Raw genomic sequence first — 24,544 nt, 5'->3', positions numbered from 1 at the left:
GGGGACCTCAGACCCTCTGGGGTGACCAAATAAAGAGAGTACAAGTGAGCCACAGTGCAGGATATCGTGGATTTCTTCTGGTTCTTTTTCAGTTTACACAGTTTTTAGTCCTGCAAACCAGACTTAATGGTGGAGAAGAAACTAAACTAATTTGAGGGGCACCATAACAAATTTAAGATTATAACAAATTTGAGGATTTTTATATTTGGAGGTCATAACAATTTGTGAAGCGCTATTAAAAAATGGGGATTTGGGGGGCTATGGAAGCAAAAACATTTGGGGAATAAAGTATGGTATGTTGATGAAGAGTTGAAATGATTCAATAAGAACTACACTCTCCAAAACATGTACTGAATAGGCTGAAGTCTTGGTAATGACTGATAGCAGATATTTAATATAATTATTGGGGTGTAGGAAATGTAGGGGCTTGAAAATGTTTGGTCTAGCGTTTATCGACTCCTAGTAGGATGTAAAGTTGATTAAATCTGGGAAAAGTGAGACCACTACGATAATGTTGATTAGAGCTGGGAAACGTGAGCTTGTGAAGTGCATCACAAACTGAATGGGCATCTGCAGGGAAACTCCAGCCAGTGAGAGCTGTCATCATCACAGCAGACCAAGTGTGAGAAGAGGCTGTCACCATAATAATACTGTTGTGATGACTGTGATACACATGTATAGTCATCTTATTGAGAAGAACAGTCATTATTTTGTATTTGTAGCTGTATTTCAGCCAGCACTTCTATTATTGGAGAATTTCTTTACATTATTTTTTTCCGCAGTGACTGTGTAAGAAACGGTGAAGACGGCTTGGAAAGATCCGTGTTTTATTCCGGTAATAATCGACTCATCACCTTGGCCAGTCTCCAGCCAATGCGGGACAGAAAGGAGTGGCAGGGATCCAGAGCAGGGAGGAGAGGCGCAGCACTGTGTCTTTAAGCCCCAGTGAAGTCCATCAGGGGGAGTCGCAGCCTGCCGGATCATTGTGTTTGTGCGCTCATTACGGTGGAGGGAGCTGTAGTGTGTTATTGCGGTGGATGGGATCTGGTGGGTTTTTTTAAGCACAGGATGGTTATTCCTGCACTTGAAACGCATGGAGTAGCCTAAACGGCTCGAAAACCGCCTGATCATGAGATGCCAGTGGGTTGTTTTTGCCTCACATTTTATTTTGCTGCCACTAACAGGTAAGAAAACCACTTCAACCTTACAGAAAACATATAAATGTTGCTTTTGACGACTCATGGCGTGTCTGTATTCTCAATAATGACTTTATAGTGACCTTTATCTCTTTACCTCACAAGAGTTTCATAAATAATCATAGGCTATTTGAATGCTAACATATTCCTGCGGACATGAGAGTAGGGTATGCCTTTATTAAAGAGTTTATAATGATCGTATTGTACTTTATGCGTTTATAACCAATAATATTACAACAATATCTGTATGTCCACGTTTTCTCGCATTTGTATTAGAGTCTGTGTCTTTTCAGATGACTGAAGTGCTGTTCTGTCTCCAAATTATTGTCCCTCGTTTTGTTAGTGTCACTATTTAAGGTATTTTCGCCCTAAATTAGAAAAATTCAGGTGCGAAAAGCCGAGAAAAACAGCATCCTAGTAACGCGCATGTTTAGTGCAGCTTCTCTTACATGTTTCTGTAACTGCAGAGCGTGTAAACACGGTCCCCATTTTTTGAAACGTAGTTGACGTTTTCATAAAGTGGTGTGCAGTCTGAGCAACGTGTGAGCTCAAGTCTACAGATCATATGAGGACTGATTTGCATAACTACTGTGTGTCGAGGTAGGAGATGCCTTTGGGCTGCCTCTCCCGACAGGCAACAAGTGTGTCTGTGTGTGTGTGTGTGTGTGTGTGTGTTTCGACCACTGTTTGAAGACCATTAATTATTTATCGTACCGAAATAAAAGGGATAAGGTTGTGCGCCTTAGCACGGCAGCAGAAGGAACAAAGCCGAAACCACATCTTTTAACACAAACACACCCAGCAGCACATTGACATCTAACAGCTCTGACTGCTGTGATGATAGCTTTGTGTTTAGTCATACAACAGCCTCAGGTTTAGTGTGAAACCTTTTGCTTACTCAAATAACAGGGTACCAACTGCAAAGCACAAAATTATTCTGCACATCTATAAAACATGCACTTACAGCCTGCAAAAACAAAGATATTGATGTTTTAGAAGGGGAGCCTATTTGCATCCACATGCCTCTCCTTGCTTTCTCAGCCAGGCCTGAAGGCACAACAGTCACATGAAAATCTTGTTCTTGAAATGGCGCCTATCATGTGGGAATCTGCAAAAAAAACAAGAAAAGAAAACTTGGAAGGGGTTGTAGTTTAGTTTACTCATCTTAAGGATATGGATTTAAGGCCCTTAATGCATGATTACTCAGCGGGTAGACAGCTCAATTATTGATTGTTCAATTTAGCCATGGTGGTTTGATAGTACTCTGTCCTAAGGGGCTCTGTGCCAATCATAACATAATTTAACCATCACATTAGGGCCTCTATTCTATTGTGTTCTATACACTACCCTTTATAGTTGAAATGAATTTTCGATTAATCGATTAGTTGATCAAAATAATCTGAATACTAATCGGTAATGAAAATAATCTGCAGTTGCAGCACTATTACACTGCTTTTTGCTCTTTTCATTGATTTCTATATCTTTCTTGCTATTCTTCCTAGAGCTGGTAATTCATCAATATTAGTGTTACTGAAAGCAGCAGGTTTTTTCCTTCTGGACTTGATCCCAAACGGAACCCTTCACAGCCTTCAAAAAATAGCATCCAGGTCCACCATACGTCAACCATGCTGTATGTCTTCTGTTCTAGTGTGGTGCGAGCCAATCATCTCCCCCAGCGGGCCTCACATAGTAGTTCCCATAAGGGAGAAGCTGGAGCTACGTTGCCATGACAATGCCACGATGTCTGGCGCTCCGTCCAGGTTGAGGTGGCAGAGGGAGAGGGCTCGCAGGCTGGAGGGAGAGGTGGAGGAGGGCGGAGTGGCTTATGTCAAGGTGTCAGCAGCGCAGGTCTACCACATGGGTCGTTACATGTGTGTCAACAACAGCACCCTCAAACACAGCTCCATCTATGTATATGTGAAAGGTGGGTGTTCAAGTTGGGGGGAAAGGCATGTGGTTGCACATTTCCATCTAATAATATCATATATAATACTTTCATCTCCTCAGACCCCCAGAATGCCTTTCAGCGCACCATGGTGAACGTGATCCTGGTGCGTGCAGGTGGGAACTGCACCATCCCCTGTCTTGTGACCGACCCCGAGGTCACCCTCCTGGCTTTGGATACCTGTGATGGACGACCTTTGCCCTCTGGTATGAGTTACCACAGCAACCTCCAGCGAGGCGTCATCATCAGCAATGTGAGAAAGGAATATGAGGGCTGTTACGTATGTGTGGGACAGCTTGGTGGAGTCAAAGTGGCGTCGAACCAATACACTGTGGATGTACGACTTGGTGAGTGAAAGATATGATGGACAAGGGCAATTTGTAACATTCTTGTTTCGAAAACTATAATTCATGTCGGTAAAAGGGTTTCATACTAGTGTTTAACGGTTCTGCATGTGTCATAGCTTTACTAGATTTGTCATTTTGGTGACAATTAAGCTAAAAGGGTAAGAAGAGGGATAGAGTGGAAAGCAGTAAGGGAGAGGCTCCCGGTAGCCTACTTTTCCAGCCTACAAGTGGTTGTCTGCTCCCAGTAATTAGTCGGTGGAAGGTAAAGTCAAAGCATCTGCCTTTGCCAATCCCTTGGGGAACCATAATGCAAATGTTCCAATACTTGTGTCAAAGTAAACAATGAAGTAAACACATAGTAAAGTTGTTACTACCCACAACCTCACAGCTGCTTGTTTCAAACAATAAACCCAGGGATGAGTAATGTGAGGAAAATGTAGCCTTCATATAATGGTTAATAGAATATCTTCTTCTGATATCAGATGATACATCATTATATGTTTAAACAAAATCATACGTGAAGTTGGCTTCTTGATGTTCATCGCACAGTCTCAAATATTTAAAAAAATATTAGGGAGACATAAAATGCTAGTTGCTTCGTAGCGATGACTTGTGATTGATAGACAAATGATATGCATACTTACATACATACATAAACAAGACAAAAGTTCTATAATCATGCTAGCAGCACTGTGAGGCTGCACGGTCGTGCTTTGAGCTAAATGTCGGCACGCTAACATGCTCACAAAGATTGCTGATGGTAAACACGTATAATGTTTACCATGTTCGCCATCTTAGTTTAGTATTTTAGCATGCTAACATTTGCTAATTAGCAGTAAACACAAAGTAGAATTGAGTTTGATGGGAATGTCGTTAGTTTTGCAGGTGTTTGGTCATAAACAAAGTATTGAACAAATTGAAATTGATTACCCAAGTCAGTAGGGTTCATCCTCTGGGGACCATTAATGTCGCTAAAAAACTTCATGGCAATCAGTCTAATAGTGATTGTTATACTCCAGTCTGGACTAAAGTGGTGGGCCAGCCGACAGACCAACATTGCCATTCCTAGAGCCTCTAGCATGGCTGCAAATCTACATAAGAGACTGTAATGCATCCTGACTGAGATCAGTGCCAATCGCAGCAATAAAAAAAGCCTCCTTCAACTATCCACATTGCAGATGTGTTTTGGCAAAAGCTATATGATCTATATTAATAGGAAATAAAACTATAAAAGCATTTTAAGTGTACGTCAGTGTCCCTGCACTGCTTCAGCATTTTCTGTCTGGTTTTCAGCAGTAAAAAGTCTAAACAGAGACAAGCTGGGAGGAGCTGGGGCGTAGTGTCCTTTTGACTGATGGAGAGAGGGAGTGAGAAAAGAGACGTGAGGGAGGGAGGAGCAGAGGGATTAGAGCCCCATACACAACAAAGCTTTCGAGCAGTGCATGAAGGCCGTGTTTCGGGTAAATAGATTTACCGCAGTCTTCATCAAACACAGCCACTGAAGCGACGTCAGCAGGCATTTAATGTCGGGAATTAATCATCCGGTTTATATGTGCGCAAGTGTCTGTATATGCAAATACTTTACTTGTACTACGTCGTTAGTGTGTGTTTGCCCACTAAATAATCCTCTGCCTCTGAACAAACAGGAGTCACACACCCTTAGGGATCTTTTACGATAGTATACAGATAAGGTTTTTATTTGTCATGTTTTCATTTTAGTATCAAATCACCAAATTTAGTTTTAGAGGAACACAGTTGTTAACAGATTCATGATCTAGACATGTAGCACACACTCAAATCCAGAGTGATTTATAATGTTATATATCATACAATAGAATAATTTCAGACTCATAAATAACATGCAACTAATAGTGAGCAGGTCATGACCTAAGTGTCCTTGTGATTCTTATTTAAGAGTAAATGCCATGGGAATAAATATAACTAGGTGTAGGAGTTTTTATGTCAGTGTGCTTGTGTAAACAAGCTTATCCGTTATGTCAGTTATGATAATGTTGCTTTTGCATCTCTCGATCCAGTGCCAGAGGTGCCTCCAGTGGTCACACTTTCCCAGAAAGACACAGTTATTCTGAGGAAAGGAGAGCAGTTTGAGATTACCTGCAGCTCCACCAACATCAACCCGGACTTCAGTCTCAAGTGGAATTTCCCTTCAACAGCGGTGAGATTGATGCCGCTTCTCCTCTGTCCTCTATGGGTGACTGACTGTCAAGATGTGAAACTTTCAGTGTTTCTATCTGGCTTTTTAAAAAAAAAGGCAATTTACCCATACCAATGCAAGACACAGCCAAATAAAATTGACTGAAAAACTGAAATATGAAATAAGGATATATCCTTAGTAATATTTCTGGGAATTCTGGGGGTCTAATGATAGGAAGAGGAGTTTCCATTCTAGAATTACACACATATTACACATGTTGGGTTTTGTAAGACTGATTCTGATATTTCTTACACTAAATATTTTTAACAGTTTTTGGGCAAATAATATACCTGACAGTGCAGAGACGGCTTTGAAACATTTTAGGAGATACAATTTACAGAAAATATAATAATAATATGTGACATATTGTGATTTCTTTAAATACTCAGAACATTTTATAGAGTTTGGTTGGTGACAAGAGTATTTTTTTATAAATCCGACTGTTTAAGAACTTGAAAAACTGAACTATCTGAAGTGTGATACCTTGAAAACAGTGGATCTGTGTGACGTTACACCTGTTGATAGTACACTGCTCACCGTTGTCCCTGATGCCCTGCAGCATCCTGATGAATCACACACCTCACACATCCTGTCCGGTTCTCGTGGTTATCAACGTACCACCTCACTCTTGATCACTGCTGTCAACCAATCAGACTCGGGAACTTACCGCTGCCACGCCCACAACGAGAGAGGCATCACTGCCACAGCGCTGAAGCTGGATGTCCGTGGTGAGTATTGATGACGGTGTATTGGTTGTTGTGCATGCATGGGTGCACATAGGAAGTCAGTGCCACAGATAATACAGATACACAACGCCACCAACTGGATCTGACACCAACATTGTCTGGGCTCCTCTAAAACACGACCACCGACCCGCCTGCACAATATTCACAGGAGTGTGAACACTCAACTAAAACCTAACCACTGACACCATATTCACTCCTAATTCCTCCTATATTTTTTAGGACTTATGATCTCTCATTTGCATAGCATGCAAATTAGTATGCCTCGGAGAAACAGCTATCATTATTCAAAGTGTGTTATTATATACCGGTGAGAATGTCTGAAACAAAAGTTAGTCTAGACTTGGCCACAAAAAGGTGCAGCAAAAGAGAAGAATGTTCCAAAAGCTGCGTAGATTTGCCATATTTGACCAAATGATTTGTTCTGTTCATAAAACTGGCAAATCAAGCATTAAGAGTGAAAACAAACTGTTTCCTCAACAGCAAGGAGTGAGCACTCCTGCTAGCAAGCTGGACTCACCAGTTTTGAGTAGTGATCCGCTGTTTACAGTTTGTAACATCACATCACATGATTTTGGCACATTTGTTGCACTTTTGAGACCCAACACAAAAAGTTTAATTTACATGAACAATCATCACTAATATATTTGGACTTTGTTATAAACTGGTGAGGAAAGTTACAGGGCGGCACATGCCCCTCCCTCATTGACACCACTTAGCTGCCCTTAAAGGCGGGGTATGTGATTTTAATCCAATACACGTCTTTTTGTCAAATTCAGCAAATATTTCCTCACGGTCCGCTAGCTGTCAGTTCAGTGCGTGCGCTGAAAAAAAAATCTGGTGTCTGTACATACAGTAGCTCTGGCTCTACAAATGGGAAATAAACCAAGTGGCTCGGACCGGGCCACACAACACTATTCCAGCCATGATTTGTGTGTCAGGTAACGTTAAATGACTTGCCCACGGACATTCAGTTTACTTTCTAGTTTGCCAAGATATGCTGTTGTTGTTAGCTATAGTAGCAGGAGAGTTGTGAGTATCGCTGTCTGGAGCTGGTGTGCTTTTAAGCAGCAGCTGTAGGGACAGTTTGCTAACCCACAACCTAGCTAACATTAGTTACATAACTTGCTGTGTTATTGTTCGCTCTATATCATGGTATTTGTCATGGTATTGGGTTTCTCCTGAATTGCATACCCCACCTTTAAGCAAGACCCTTCACACCCAACTAGAGCCGCCAAATGGACAACCAGATTAGACTGTGGTTGTTGTTGTGTTAAATGCATTTTGGAAAATTTAGGAAATCTCTAACTGAAATAAAGGTAGACTAGGCACTTAAACATCAATAAATACATTTACTATATGTTTATTTTAGCACAGACATTGCATATTTACTGAATAGACTAATGACACATATTTGTACGTACTTAGATGGACTATAGTGTGAAGTATACAGGTGGACTTTTCCTTTAACTATGTATATTTCTGTTGTCCTCCAGAACAGGGGTTCATCACCATGTTAGGAAGCCCGGGTCCAGTCCAGGCTGATGTTAAAGAGGGGGAGAGTCTGAGTCTCAGAGTAGAATTTGATGCCTATCCTTCACCCAGCACCCTGTCCTGGTCTTATAACGGCAAACAGCTCCTCAACACCACAGAGCATGTTATCACTATCCACCGCCGCAAATACAGGTACAGTGAGTTTGTAGTATGCCAACTGCAGGTGCACATGCATGTACACAAACAGACTTTGTCTTGTATGTTTGTTTCATTAGGTATATCAGCGAGCTCAGACTAGTGAGGGTTCTCGGCTCAGAGGGTGGCATCTATAAGTTCTCAGCCAGTCATGAGGACGCATCTGTCGAGCATTCGTTCCACGTGTACGTCAACAGTGAGTATCTCTCACAGTTGTTATGTTGCTTTATTTAAGAGTTCTCCAGGTGACAGGTAACATGAAAATATACAGTATCTATATGTTTTATATGTCAAATATGTGTCCCACTTTTTTCTCTACAAGGTAAGCCAGTTATCATCGCACAAGAAGGGCCTGTTGATGGACAGGTGCGGTGCATTGCTGCTGGTTACCCAGTCCCTAAAATCAGCTGGTACTTCTGTGAGCTACCCCACACGAGGTATGCCTAAAATATATTGCACTACTTTCTTCAAAAGAGTGTTTATGTTGCTTTCTTTGCTTTATTACATTGCTTACAATACGACTGGAAAGATGATGATACATAGCTACTGCATTATCGTGAGCTGGATTTGAACCTTTGACATCTTTAATGTTTTATCTTGCTGTTCCACTAGCAGCGCTCCTTCCTTATTTTCTTTATCTATGGAGAGACTGATAGACTTCATTCACAAATGAGACGTTAAAAGGTGATCTGGTGAAAGTAGCAAGAGGAGAGATCAGACGAGTTATAGCAAGTGATGATGATTTACAAATGGGTCAAATAAGCAATTATGGTGATGCATCCCTGCATCACATCATGAATGATCACATTAATGACATTTAGTTGCAACCAGAAATATTTTAGTAAGAATTTTTTTCATTTAATTTTAATTTGCTTTAATTTTCATGTTGTTTCTATTTCAGTGTTAGTTCAGTTTAGTTTGGCTGGTTCTCAATGTTTTGTTATATTGTAATATTACAAAAAGATATAGAAATAAGAAATAATTTTCCTATCAATATATAATTAAAACTTGGACCTCTTGGTTTTATGCTGCTCATATTAAAAGTTGTAACTGAAGCAGCAGAGTGACTTGAGATCATTTTACTCACAATAATCTCAGATGTGACTCATCTTCTGCTGTTTTGTCTGGCAGTTCCTCTGAGAGCAGGAGATGCTCATGATAGCAGGAAAAAAACAGGTTTATGTCATCCCATAGTCTCATTAGAATTCAAAATAAATAAGACAACTGAATTTTGTCTGTCAAAACACAACATAAGAGTTTTAAGACATTTTGAGCCCTGAGAAAATAGGCACTTGATTTGTTTTTGAAATGTTATCGACTAAACAATTGATTTATTGATAAAATAAATTGATTAGTACAGAAGCTGAGAATGGCCGTGGTTGCAATAATTTTATCAACATCACAAGTTAATTATCTCACAATAACAGGATAATAATCTCATTATCAATATCTCGTCTCATGAAAACAGCCTTCTTTTTTTTCAAGAAAACCTTTGTTATCCTGAGATAACTAGATAATTAACTTGGGATCTCGAGATAACAGATAAAAAAGGGTTATTGCAACCACAACTTGGCTTTCATTTTAATTTAATAATCTATGATATTGTCTGTAACCCAATTCAATAAAAAAAGATCAATTGGATGTGTGTAGCAGTATTTATGGATGATAGCAATAGAGAAAGACTTTGGCCCCCAAGAAGCTTCTTCCTTGAGCTTGTGGTTCATGACGTTTCGATGACGACAGGTTCCCTCAGTCTAGAGACAGAATGACAAGATTGCAATCATATTTTAAGAACAGCATCCGAGGACTCGAGGAATGTGGGTAGAAAAATCATCGGTCAGATATGGTGACGCTAGAATTTGTAAAAGAAAAGAAACAGAAGTGACAGAGAAGATAAGACTGGGAAGAAATAGCAGAACTTCACCAATAGAGAAAAAAATCTTTGCCAAAGCTTCGTAATATTATCAGTTGCTACAAAAGTCAAGGAGTATAAACATACTGTAGTGGAGTCCACTGTCCTGTTCTCTCTCCTGTAATGTTCTGCTGTAATCACTCCATTGAAGTATAAATGCTAAAACTTGCTCTGATGTAGAACTGAGAGAGGAAAATGTGACCTTAAGCAACTTTATAACCCCTCAACAGGTGCTCACACCTGCCCAATGCCACCCAATGGGAGACTCAGGAAGTTGCCATGGTGACAGAGTCAATCTACGGTAGGAGTGAGGTGGAGAGTCGACTGAACGTGAGCAAGGAGCATGCACACTTTCACACCCTGGAGTGTGTGGCGAGTACGGAGGGGGAAGAGGCCTACACACTGTTCTCCATCAGTGGTACGACACACACACACACAGAAAGCTCATAGAGGTGAGACTTCACTGTCTGTCGGGGACATTATCATATATATATCTCATATACACTGACCCTGTGTATGCCGAGGCCAGGTGTGCGGTTACTGGGTGCAGATTGAATGGGATTAGTTTATGATGACTATGCAGGCTGGGATTATATGGTATAGACTCACTAATCCTTGTCACACAAACACCGCAGCTGTCTGTCCTAACGCTAGAGCAAGATGGTGTGTCTGTAACTACCGTTATAATGTTGTGTATACTTCAATGCTCCATGTAATTTCTGATGGTGTGTGTTTTCTCTCAGAACGCCTCGTCCCCCATAAACTCTTCACTCCTCTTCTAACCGGCATGGTGGCCACTGGCGTCTTACTCAGCCTCATTCTAGTGGTGCTGCTCTGTAAATACATGCAGGTAAGATAGGAAATAAATCATAAATTGCAATATCATTAATGCAATGAAGAAATATTATTTAATCTGAGTAAAAGTAGGGTCATAAATCTCTCATAAATCACATAAATATATGGCCGTCAAAACCCATGAATTAGTTTCAAAATGCGTTTAAAGATTCATAGACGTCAATGTTAAATGAAGTTCATCTACCACCATTGATGTGCAGTTTGCATCACAGAAAAATAAATGGCTGCTATAGTTTCTGGCAAAAGGCCCACTCTCATTTACTAATGACGCATGCCTCCATCTTGATTATGGTTAAAGTTAGAAGCACCTTTCTAAGATCAGACTAGTTTTTTGGGTTTTTTTGCTGCATTTGGTAACATATGTTGGATATTCAACAGATAAGAGTGGAAGCATGTCCTTTTAATCAATATGAATGTGTCCTAATGAATTTGAAATGAATCAATCGGCCATTCAGAATGTAGTTAAAGGCTTTTTTGACACACCGATCTCGCCTCGAGCCATTAATGTACCCCCACAGCATGCTGCTCTTATTGCACTCGGATGAGTCAGACTCCTTGAGAACTAGTTTATGAATTTGCAGTGGGATCATCAGGGGATAGTCTAGACACAGGCTGACAACTAAAGTGCATTGAGTAATCTAAAATTTAATAGAGGAATGATGAGAAAACATGTACGCTATACAATCATGTAGTCACACACATAAATAATAACAGGAAGCTGATCTTACTTTCTCTTTACAAATCCCTCTTTTCTCTCCAAACGTTAACAGAAACCAAAGTTCCAAATCCAGTGGAAGGTCATTGAGAGTATCCATGGCAACAACTACATTTATATTGACCCCACCCAGCTGCCATATGACTCCAAATGGGAGTTTCCTCGACAGAAACTACGCTTCGGTATGACAGAGTCCATGTTTGTGTAGCTATATACTATATGTTTAAAACATGTCTAGTGGCGATCTTATGGTAATCGTAAAATGCAAAAGGTTTGTGTGTGTCTGTGTGTGTGCTTGCGTGTATATTCCCACAGGTAAAACCCTGGGCTCTGGGGCTTTTGGAAAGGTAGTGAGGGCCACAGCATATGGACTCTGCTCTGCAGATACTGTTACAACAGTCGCTGTTAAGATGCTTAAACGTAAGTGTGTGTGTTGGTCTGTTTTTATCTCTGTCTCTGTGGCTGTGTCCGAAACCACTCCTTGTTCTCTCATTCCTAATTCCCTAACTACATAACTTTGTTTTCAATGTTCATAAATATTACAAGACATGTCCACCCCTTGTCTTAATATTGATACTAGAGTCATCCAGTTCTTTCTTGTTTTGTGAATGAAGCGGTACACAACTTGTATTTACCGTGGGGTATGTGTTTGACCAGTTAGCGACGTTCAATTATGCAAACTCCGCCCTGATGTTTCCTGAACCATCTGAAAGTGTCTCTTTTCCACGACTTTTATGCCACCAAGAACTGTCCTACCAGAACGAAATGTAGTCTCTGGTTCCTCCGGTCGAAAAGCAGGTTAAGTTCCTGAGTTCCTCAAATACAAGACAAAGTCTGTTTGTGTCCTGAGTTCCTCAAGCGTGGTCATTCAATTTGAAAGCAGAACTCATTGATTTCACGTTCATATTTTGTAATGCTTTCCCTCAAAACCCTGCCTTCGCACTCTAACAGCTCCTGCTTGCACTTAGATTTGCTCTACCGCTGCTCACACTGTGTGCTTGCACTCAAGATATATTTCCTGAGCTCCAGCCCTTCTCCTCGCACTCAGGCTGTTTCTGTGTGCTCGTGAAACGTCTGCTGTCAGATTTCTGCTCTGCTCTCGAATTTTTTGTGCAATAACCCTGTCAAAAGCCCCCAACCAATAGAATGCCAGGTGTAGTGTTGAACAATGAAATGATCCCTGCCTCGTTGTGGATGCATTCGCTTTACTTCTTGGAGCGTCCCTCACAGGGTTCATCCACTCCCACCCTGCAAATCTAAGTGCAAGCAGGGGCTATTTGAGTGCGATGCCAGGGTTTTGAGGGAAAGCATTAAAAAATCTGAATGTGAATTCAATGAGTCATGCTCTCAAATTGAAAGACCCCGCTCTTGAATAAAGATAGGCCCCATAAAATGCCCTATATAATAGTTTTCTCTGTAGGGAACAGTAAATTGAGATTTCAGACACTTGTAAGTTCATCATCATCTTTTTGCATCATTACTGCAAGGGCACAATTTCCACAGGGGGTGGGAGGGACATATCCCCCTCACTTTTCAAAATCCTATTTTTGTCCCCTCACTTTTACAGTTTCAGTTTGATTCATTCACTAAAAGTGTCCTCTTACTTCCTCACCACCAAAGTCCAGATGGGAGAAGCTCTGAGTTGATCCAAATGTTAAACTGCTCATCTGAGTCTCCTTCAGTTATTACCATGCGCTCACAGCATTTAAGCTTTACAAGCAGTAGCAAGTGATTTGCAGACTTTTGACATTGGAAGTGGTATTTTGACATTTTTATATAACATAATAACTATATTTATAAAGATTATCGTGTCTCTATGAGGTCTCTTCATCACTGACAGCTGTATGTACTTCCACATCCAAATTGTATCAAATATGATTCATTGCATTGTTAGCTAAGAGTAGTGCACATGCCATGGACACTACTTTTTTCGTTCCTTTGTGGGAATTATATAGTGCATAAATTTCATACTCAATTTGGACACTCAAATAAAATGGTGGACAGCAAATACACCGCTCTATATAGTAAATAAATAGGGAGTGATTTCAGACACAGCCTGCTTCTGTGTGTTGTAGCAACATATGAGACACTGTTAGAGTTTATAAATGTCCCGATGATGTCATCGCAGCCAATGCTCATTCTACGGAGAAGGAGGCGCTGATGTCAGAGCTGAAGGTTCTCAGTTACCTTGGAAACCACGTGAACATTGTTAACCTGCTGGGGGCCTGCACTGTCGGAGGTGAGAGGAGCAGCTTTAACACAATTTTCATGTGAGAGATTTTGGGCTAAATTTAGTCTGGAATTTGTTGGGTCTGAACACTATAACCCTCTTGCATTTGTACAGGTTTATTACATATTTATTGACTGATTTTGTTTTATGGTAATAGGTATATTTTGGAGAAGTTGTGTGGAAAGTGCAGACAAGTGTTGATGTGCTGACTTGCTGCTATGCCCAGCCAATATCGGCCTCTTATTAAAAATCAGATATTGGACAGTCAGAACCACCCAGCTCCGATATGAAAACATGATGCAGTTTGACTTGTCACAAATTTACTGCGCAGTAAATCAATGTTATCTACCTGTCTAGCCCCTCAACATTGATTATAATGCAGCAGTTAGATTGGATTCCACACAAGTATGCATGAGTATGTTATTAGGAAAGAAACACAGAACACTTAAGATTTTCTTGTAGGTGTAGAAAAATCCTAATTTAGAGATATTTACACAATGGTGTTCAATATTTTCAACACATTAATATTGATATCAGCTTTTAAACACACATATTATTCAAACCTGTGTTAATGCACTTCAAATGTCCTGCCTTGAGTCAAATGAAACAAATTCCTATCAACATGACTTAGGCAGAATTACAAACAACATCTTCTTTTGGCTCATTATTAGAGCTTTGGCTTTCTGTTTCTTTTTCATTGTTATGTGCTGTCATATGGTTTAAAAACCAGTGAGCGAGGTTTCTTTTTATCTCTTGCATCTTGCCAGGCCCAATTTTAGTGATCACAGAGTACTGTTGCTATGGCGACCTCCTCAACTTCCTGCGCAGAAAAAGAGAGTGCTTCCTAAACTCCCAAGTTGGTGATGGTTACTATCGCAACGTCTCGAACCAAACAGATCCTACGAGGTGTGTATGTGTGTGTATTTAAATTGTGATTGCAATTGCAAAATAGTTGCTGTGTCAACATTTAATCCTTGTGTGTGTGTGTGTGTGGTTGTGTGTGCGTGTGACCGTGCAGCAGCGAGGTGACTGGTACAGGATATATGCCCATGCGTCCCTCTGAGAAAGAAAGGTCTTCCCAGTCAGGTAGAAAGTCTCTCACTCTACATTTTTTATCATACATTTCAACAACAGCTGAGTGCCTTACCTCCTGTAGTAAAGTCTGTATAAACCCCTGGTTTCATTCACTAAATGTATTCTTTACCTAGATGACATAGATGAGCTGTCTCTGGACGCTGAAGATCTTCTTAGCTTTTCCTACCAGGTGGCCAAAGGAATGGAGTACATTACTTCCAAGAATGTAAGTTTTTTTACAGACTGTGCATTTTATTTATAGAGTAGTTACAGAAGAGATTTAAAAGTGCTGCTGCTAGTTTATAAATCATGTTATGGCTCAGGGCCAACATGATGCATTGCAGGTGCATTGCTGTCAGCTAAAAGTGCCTATACAGTCAGAACTAAGCATGGTGAAGCTGCATTAGAACCTACTACTGTGTTTTTTTATGATCTTAAATAAGCTCCAACTTAGACTTCAAATTTAAATTAAAACCCTCTTGTTTTCCTGATTCACTTTCTCTTACTGCACTTTTGTTGCTTATATTCAATTAGGCACTATTTATCCATTTATATCTAGACTGCAATTGCCCTGAAATGGTACTAAAACTTTTATTCCTTTGACTATTATTCTATTGCATATTTTTTTGTTTAATTTATTTTATTTTATTTGCCAAATATAAAGTTTCTGTGCCCTGTGTTTGTAAGGTTTGTAACAAGTTTAACTCGCCTTGCTTCATTTGTATGTGTGTGCTGTGTGTCAGTCATTCACTGCAGAAACCAGTTACAATGTCAGTACTCATTTCCGTGTTTGTGTTTGCGTGTGTGTGTGTGTGTGTGTGTGTGTAGTGTATCCACAGAGATCTTGCAGCCAGAAACATTCTGCTGACTCACGGCAGGGTGGCAAAGATCTGTGACTTTGGGTTGGCACGAGACATCACCACTGACGCCAGCTATGTGCTCCGGGGCAATGTGAGTCTGTCACTTATTCTCTCTGACCCTTCCGTCCTTCCTTCTCTCTTTCAAACTGCCACACATACTTTTCCTCACTGTGCCTGAACTGTTCATCTTACCAAAACAATGCATACAGTACTTTGTTTGGCATTTTTGCTTGAACAATGACAACAAACCACTAATCGATTATGAAAATAGCTGGCGGTTATTTTTCTGACAATCTACCAGTCGATTAATTGACACAATTTTATTCATTATTACATATGAAAGAAAGGAATTAACAGAAAATGTGCCTGCTCACTGTCACAGCTGTGGAAAAGGATACATTATATGTTTTTAAGAATGAAAACAAGGGAACATGGTCCATACTGCGCTTGTAATCATGGCTCTGCCTCCTGCAGGCTCGTCTGCCTGTAAAGTGGATGTCTCCCGAGAGCATTTTCGATTGTGTGTACACCTTTGAGAGTGACGTGTGGTCCTACGGCATCCTGCTCTGGGAAATCTTCTCTCTGGGTAACATTTCCAGTTAGAGCTGTGCTGTTGCATCAGTGTCATAATGTCTGAGCCATTATTATCATCCATTTGAGCTGACTGGGGCCTTAGTAGAGGCTCTGATGATGCTCCCAAGTAAGAACATCACTTAGTGGAGTGAATCATACAAAATCATATTGATTGTGATACATAATGTAGCTCCATAAATCAGTATCATGATATGAATCCATGATTTTTGACATGAATGACACAAAATGATTGAAAGCATGGGAATACTGTACGTCTGTATTGCAGGTAACAGCCCATACCCTGGGATGCAGGTGGGCTCAGTATTTTATAGGATGATTCAAGAGGGCCACAGGATGAGCAGACCTGAGTTTGCTCCCGTTGAGATGTAAGTGTCAAACATCCCTCCAAAATACCACATTAAGACACCAAGACCTTGAGGAACACCATAGAAAAATCCATGCTGTGATTTGGTATCAAAAACATTTGACATTTGGAGATTTCTGTAAGAATTTTTCTGCTATTGGATGGCAAGTACTTCTGTTCTGGGAATTGCTCAGAAACCCCTTTATTGTGAATTTATCTGGGAAAGCCATACATCATCTAAATTCCCTAGGCCTCTAGTTTGTGGTTGTAAAGTTTTATGAGGCTGTGATTATCCTAGAGGTCACAATAGGTCATTTTATACAGTGAGGTCAAGTTTAAAAAAATTGTGTCACTACAGTGAAATGGCTACTATGGGGACTAACATCATCACACATGAATACAATTGTGCTCATTGAATCCACAAGAGTCTCAGCTTTCCAGTCATACCCAATTTATGCAATTCCAATGCTGTTTACGGATCCCAGTATGCAGAAATATTCTAATATACCATTTTTAGAATAGGCGGAAATAACACATTTACATTGCATGCAAAAACTGCATGGGATTAGCATAAAGTGGCATGTCTGCAAAGGGGATACTCGTGGGTACCCATAGAACCCATTTTCATTCAGATATCTTGAGGTGAGATGTCAATGGACCCTTTTGAGAATGGCCATGCCAGTTTTTCCCTCGCAAAAATTTTGCCTAGATTTGGAGCGTTACTTAGCCCCCTTCCCGACAAGCTAGCATGACATGGTTACCAATGGATGCCTTAGGTTATCTAGTTTTGCATGATACCAGTATTTTCACTCTAGCTTTAAAAGCCCGCTACAGCCTCTGAAAGACAGTAATGTCGGCCGAGGACATATTGGAGTTTAAGGTAAAATGATTCATCGATTATCAAAATAGTTGCCGGTTACTTTTCTGGCGATCAACTAATCAATTCATTGACCAATTGTTGCAGCTCTAATTATAAGCTGTCTCTTTTATTGTGATAATAAATACACTATGATCTATTGTATGAATAAATTCACACTTTTCTGAAAATATAATTTCTGTTTTATATTGTTGGCTATTGTTGGATTATTTTTTCTTTCATTAGTGCAGTGTGACACAACACAAAAAGGTGACATGAATTATATAGCCACAGGTGCAACAGAATGCGCAGACAACAAGAGAAAAAAGATACTGTGGTAACCCACTTCTTTGTTTAGTTTTATACTGGCTTCATCTGTGCGTGCATTAAATCTATACTCATGAGAGGCCTTCACATTCCCCATGCTGAAACTAACCCCAGTCTCACCTCTGTAGGTACGACATGATGTTGTCTTGTTGGAACCATGATCCTTTGAAAAGGCCTTCCTTCAGAAAACTGGTGGAGAGAAGTGAGCTACTGCTGTCAGAAAATACCAAAAATGTAGGTAGATGGAACGATGAAATGACGGACATGTTATTTGTTATTTTTAAAGATTATTTTTGGGCATTTTTGTCTTTATTAGAGAAAGACATTGTAGATAAAGACAGGAAACAAAGGGAGTAAGATATGAGTAACATGTGCAATAAAGATCCCCAGGTGGAATTGAACTATGGATGTTGAGGTTATATGGTATGCTTTTTAGGCCACTATGACGCCCAACTCACATATTATTATCATTTTTTGTCATTCTTACCTAATTAAAGAGGTACTCCACTGATTTTACACATCAAGTTCAGTTAACTTGTCATGTGCAGTCCTACACAGAGTGAAAATAGCAGTATAACATCTTCCTGTGACTATTTTGACGTTGTAATTAGGGTTATGTCATTTTGGGTTTGGGGATTACACATTTACCACAGAAAGCCTGCATTACAAACCAGGAGCATGAAGTTGACAGAGAAGAGACATGCGTATTTATCAGGAAGGGAGGTTCTAACAAAAGTTGCTGTCAAGTTTAATTATGGGAAATGTAGGATCCAGTGCTGATCCATACTAAACACCAGGGGTTCCGAAACGTATTTGCTAGAGCGTCCTGGTGGCTTACAGGTTTCAGACACTGACTATGTAACTCCCATCTCTCTCCCTTCATCTCCATCAGCTCTCTACTGCAAAAAAAATTAAAGAAGTTGGATGCCAGAACGTCTCACTTAATGTATGCATTTACTGTGCATATGACATTGTGATTTGGCTTGTTACATTTCTCACTATTAATATTTTTTGTGAAAAAAGCAGTATCATCAAAACTTCCATGAACCACAAATGTGTGTTGTTCCTCAGGTGTACCTGAAACTGAGCAACGCTCCAGGTCATCCAGAACAGCAGAGGGCGCCATCACGGAGGCTGAGCTCAGTCTGCAGCACGACAGCACCCACCCAGCCTTTACTGCAAAGCACGGCTGATGTCTTCCTGGACTATGTCTGACACACACATATATATGCACATACACACTGCTATGAACCCCCCGTTATCATCCTCTCCTTTTACCACACAAACTACAAGACCCAAATACACTCTGTAAGCTACTAAAAACACATTCACTCACACTAACTCTCACATGCTGGCCTTCCTTTATCACACACACACACACACACACACACACACACACATAGATACTGTATATATACATGACCCTGCACTAGGCTTTCAGTAATGGCCTCTATCTTATCTCCTCATTGGCATATTGATCTCTGTGGTAGGTATTTCAGGTGCACGTCTATATAAAGCAGACTCCAGCAGTAATCGCCCATCAGCTACAGCATCACATTCAGCCTTAGATTACATTTTAAGATGCTTTGAGGAAAACAGAGACTGCAAGTACAAGTAAATACCTGACCTTTGACCAAGGAACAGATAAGCAGTGTTGTTGCTCTGATGAGTGGACTGCAACAGGTTTTTGTGTCAGATTAGCCTCCCTTTTTATAGGAATATTTCGACATTTTGGGAAATACACTTATACTGCTTTCTTGCCAAGCGTTTGATGAGAAGATTGATACCACTCTGGTAACTGTGCATTAAGTATGGAGGTGAAGCCAACACCCATTTAGCTTAGCTAAAGACTAGAAACAGGGGAAATAGCTACCCTCTGTCCAACAGTGACAAAATCCACCTACCAGCACCTCTAAAGCTCACTTATTAACACATTATATCTTGTTAGTTTAATCTGTACAAAAAATGACAATTTGTGGTTTTAATGGGGAGTTATGAGTGTGACTATTTCTTGGCCAGGAGCAGTGACTTCCAGGAGTCTCTGCTGGTTGCCTGAACTGAACTTATTTTGCATATTTTTCTTTCTCTTGAGAATTAATACAAGTGTTATTGTGTTGGTGTTTTGATTAATAGAACTTGAGTTGGTATTACAAATGTTTTTTTCCCCTTCAAATTTGCTTAAAAATGAGAGAAAATATAGTGCATGCATCCAATGTGCTGATGCATTCTTATTTAACTTAACTTGATAAGTTTTGTCAGGACAATACCTGGCTGGCTCCGCAGAATAAAAACAACCCCACGTAAAACCACAACATGTTGTTTTTACACTTCGGTTGTTGTACAGATTAAATAAACAATATTTTATGTGTTAATTATTGAGCTTTATAGGTCCTGGTAGGCACATTTTTGTTACCTTTAGACAAAGCCAGGCTAGCTGTTTCCCCGTTTCCAGTCTTTATGTTAAGCTAAGCTAACTGGCTGCTGGCTTCAGCTTCATATTGAATGGATGAATATGAGAGTGATATCAGTCTTCTCATCTAACTCTGACTCTGCAAGAAAGCAAATAAGAGTCATAAGATTAGTACTAGAGGTTGTCAGCAAGCCTAACTTAAAACTGGTTTTAATAGAAACCAGGGGTGCATTATGAATGCAAGTTCGCCATAGCCTGGCTTTCTTTGTGTTAGCTGGCTCGACAAAACTTAAAACTCCAAACAGATAATGGGTATCGTGACGGTGGTTATCAAATTTCTCTGTTAACCCAGGTTTTCTTCACCAGGCTCTGTGCACATTCCCATAAAAGGAGGTGTTTGGCGCGTCATTTGAGTCTTCTTCCACACAAAATGGACCGATTACGTGCCGCCTACCTCTGTCAAGAGGAACAGGAGAGCTATGAAGAATATAAAAAATATTACGGCAAAAGCAACACTGTTGCTGCATATAAGGCAAGAGAAGAGAATGCTGGCAGAAGATGGTTAATCATGTAAATTCGTATGTTAATATATTTATTTTACTGCACATTAGAGCTCTTATCCTTTAAACTTGATACATTTAAACATGATACTCAAGAAGTGCATTTAGGTCTGACACTGGCCTATAATGACGGATACGTGGAAGTCACTTTAATTTTTGGCCAAATCAAAGTGAAATTAATTTTATTGATCGAATATACTCTTTGATAAATACCAATTGACTAATCAATTTTCTAATCTGTGTTCTATTAGCTACAATACCAGCAGTGTAAAACGTACTTGGCAGAAAATCAGGACCAAGCATAAAAACATGCATTTTCTGCATCACCAACTGAATGCATGTACTGTAGGTTCCCGTGGCAATGCGACACATACAGTTTGTGCTACTATAACTGCACGGCTTCGTTCAGTGGCATTATTAACATACGGCTCAACAGGTTTGAGAATCTATATCGCTCATAGAGAATATTGTTGGGAAAAGAATTAGTGAAAAGGTGGCACCCGATTTAAATCCGAAACTATGAACCTCCTCCGGTGCAGGTTAGGTGTGCAGAATAAGTTACCATGGTGATCTAGCCAGAGTTAAAAGAGAGCACCTTTGTGACATTGAGAAATCTGGCTTTAGGCTCAACATACCTCGCTAACCCATTAATCTCGCTTTGTAGTACACCCCTCTGAAGTCTCTTTTACGACAATAACAAATAAGCCATAGCAAGGTGGCATGCAAGCGATAACTCCTAAAAAAAAATAAAGCCATAAGTTAAAGAAACACAGATTCCCACCTGTGCGTTGTAGATTTGAATACTGTGACTAATAAAAGACAGACTGGTGTATTGCTGTAGGTATTTTAGGGTTAGCTTTAGTTTAGTCTCTTTAGCAAAGCCACTGTGGCCAGGTGTTTATGACAGATTGTGTGCTCTTTTTACTTGATTTATGTCAAACATGTATGCAATGTAAATACAATAGAGATGTGCCTTTAGATTTTTTTTAACATACTGAATGCATTTGGTTGTGACATTGTGCCGAGAGGGCAGACAGAAGAGAGCTTCTGTATGCTGGTTTTGAGGATCATGCAGTTTTGATACAGTTGGTTGACTTGTAATAATAAAGAAAGTACCTGTGATGGTAGAACCAACTGGAAAGTGTCAATTTCCTTTGTCTTTCATTTTCCTATTTCTGTGAAATACAACAGCCATGCTAGCAGCTTTGTGAGGCTTAGGCACAGAGGTGCTTTGAGCTAAATGCTAACGTCAGCATGCTAACACGCTCACAGTGAAAATGCTAACATGCTGATGTTTAACAGGTATAATGTTTACCGTGTTCAACATCTTAGCTTAACATGTTAGCATGCTAACATTTGTTTATTAGCACTACACACAAAGTACAGCTGAGGCTGATGGGAATGTCATTAGTTTTACCAGTATTTGGATGGTACACAGAATCAGAATCAGAAATACTTTATTGATCCCCGAGGTGAAACTCTTTAGTTACAGCAGCTCACTATCACTTCAGTGCACACAGGAATAGAAGTACTAAACAAAAAATATAATACACTATAATACAGGTCAGATAAATTAAGTACCAAGTGGGTATAAGTATAAAATTAAAATAAGTGAAAAGTACAAAGTGGATTTACCAGTTGATGATAAGTATGTACAGTCTAATAATACAATGTAATAATACAAGTAGTAAGTAATAGTGCATGAACTGTCAAGTTAAGTGTAGCCTATTAAGATTATAATGAGATGGTGGATATTGCACAGTAGTAATAGAAGTATGAATAAATATCAATAAATAGGGAATTTTAAACTGAAAAGAGTATATTGCACAGCAGTATTAACACAGAATATTGCACAATTATCGTAGAAAAGGTTTCAGTCGTAGTCATCTAGACACTGTTTTCAGAATCAAGACGTTTCGGCTCCCATCCGGAAGTCATTCTCAATTGTGGAAATGGTCTGAGAACTCAGAAATTTAAGCTAATCTGTGTTGCTTAAGACCTGCCCTCAGGGAAGAGTCTTCCTGAGTGTCTGCTGTTTACCCTGCCTAGTTATCATGGAAACAAAAGAAGGTCAATTTCAGGTGAAACGTCTTGATTCTGAAAACAGTGTCCAGATGACTACGACTGAAACCTTTTCTACGATGGAACACTCCTGGACGAATGAGGGACTACACCGTCTTATTGCACAATTATTTCAAGTATTGCAGTGATGTTAATGATCCAATGTCCAGTTTAATGACTTAGGGTCATATAGACGCTATATAACGCTTAGAGGGAGGAGTTAAAGAGTTTGATGGCCACAGGCAGGAATGACTTCCTGTGGCGCTCTGTGGTGCTTTTTGGGGGGATGAGTCTTCCGCTGAAGGTACTCCTTTGTTTGACCAGCACGTCATGGAGTGGGTGGGAGACACTGTCCAAGATGGCATGTAGTTTGGCCAGCATGCTCCTCTCTGACACCACCGACAGAGAGTCCAGCTTCACCCTCACAATGTCACTGGCCTTACGGATCAGTGACATTGACTCATAAAACATCTTCAGCATTGTCCGGCAGATGTTAAAGGACCTCAGCCTCCTCAGAAAATAGAGGTGGCTCTGGCCCTTCCTGTAAAGAGCTTGAGTGTTCTTAGCCCAGTCCAGTTTATTGTCCATGTGTACTCCTGGGTACTTGTAATCCTCTACAATGTCCACACTGACCCTCTGGATGGAAACCGGGGGCCCTGGTGCCTTGGCCCTTCGTAGGTCTACAACCAGCTCCGTAGACTTTGTCGCATTGCGCTGCAGATGGTTCTGCTCACACCATGAGACAAAGTTCCCCACCACAGCCCTGTACTGGGGGGCCCCAGTGTTGCTGGCCACGCTGTCCGACACACAGTGCTGCAGACACACATGCTGTGGTCTGCCAGTCAGGTAGTCAACAATCCAGGACACAAGGGGGGCATCCACCTGCATCGCTGCCAGCTTCTCACCCAGTAGGGCTGGCCGTATTGTGTTGAAAGCACTGAAGAAGCCAAAAAACATGATCCTCACAGTGCTTGCCGGCTTGTCCAGGTGGGTGTGGATGCGGTTCAGCAGGAAGATGATGGCATCCTCAACTCCCAGCCAGGGCTGGTAGGCGAACTGAAGGGGGTCCAGGAGGGGTCTGACCATCGGCCGCAGCTGTTCCAGCACCAGTCTCTCTAGGGTCTTCATTATATGGGAGGTCAGTGCCACCGGTCTGTAGTCCTTGGAGCCACTGGGACGCGGCATCTTTGGCACAGGAACGAGGCAAGATGTCTTCCACAGAACAGGGACCCTTTAAAGACTCAGGCTCAGGTTGAAGACATGTTGAAGGACTCCACATAACTGGGGGGCACAGGCTTTTAGCACCCCGGGGCAAACGGCATCGGGGCCTGCAGCCTTGTTTGAGTGGAGTTTCATCAGCTGTCCTCTCACCTGGTCAGTAGTCAGGCACACAGCAGAGGTTACAGGTGGGGGAGGGGGGGAGTCGTTGCCTGAGAGCCAGTTGAGGGGGGAGTAGGACTCTCCCGGGAAGATGGAGGAGGGGGGAGCAGTGGACTCAGAGGAGCTTGAGGGCTGACAGCAGCTGAGTTAGAGGGGGGATGAGCAGGAGCCGGTGTGTCGAATCTGTTAAAGAACAGATTAAGTTCGTTGGCCCTGTCCAAGCTGCCTTCAA

The 24,544-nt window shown here is 40.8% G+C and overlaps 1 protein-coding gene across 4 annotated transcripts; it reads left to right on the top strand.

Moving 5' to 3' along the window:
• The first annotated feature begins 780 nt into the window (after positions 1-780).
• Positions 781-22,005, top strand: kitb (KIT proto-oncogene, receptor tyrosine kinase b). Of its 4 annotated transcripts, none has more exons than XM_044189660.1 (22): positions 781-1,184; positions 2,845-3,120; positions 3,204-3,488; positions 5,525-5,664; positions 6,263-6,431; positions 7,943-8,132; positions 8,216-8,331; positions 8,458-8,572; positions 10,278-10,465; positions 10,791-10,897; positions 11,673-11,799; positions 11,933-12,037; positions 13,746-13,856; positions 14,615-14,753; positions 14,869-14,933; positions 15,056-15,147; positions 15,750-15,872; positions 16,256-16,367; positions 16,641-16,740; positions 18,030-18,135; positions 18,794-18,847; positions 18,973-22,005. In XM_044189660.1, exons 1-22 carry the CDS (start codon positions 1,130-1,132, stop codon positions 19,114-19,116), a joined length of 2,919 nt encoding a protein of 972 aa, XP_044045595.1. In that variant the 5' UTR covers positions 781-1,129; the 3' UTR covers positions 19,117-22,005. The 4 variants fall into 4 exon arrangements, with proteins under 4 accessions (XP_044045595.1, XP_044045594.1, XP_044045597.1 ...); XM_044189659.1 differs by having other exon boundaries at positions 14,866-14,933; XM_044189662.1 differs by lacking the exon at positions 18,794-18,847 and having other exon boundaries at positions 785-1,184.
• Positions 22,006-24,544: the final 2,539 nt, after the last annotated feature.

This window comes from Siniperca chuatsi, linkage group LG3, assembly GCF_020085105.1.
Source record: "Siniperca chuatsi isolate FFG_IHB_CAS linkage group LG3, ASM2008510v1, whole genome shotgun sequence".
In the NCBI taxonomy this organism is placed as follows: Eukaryota; Metazoa; Chordata; class Actinopteri; order Centrarchiformes; family Sinipercidae; genus Siniperca; species Siniperca chuatsi.
This window is presented reverse-complemented; position numbering and strand designations above follow the sequence as displayed.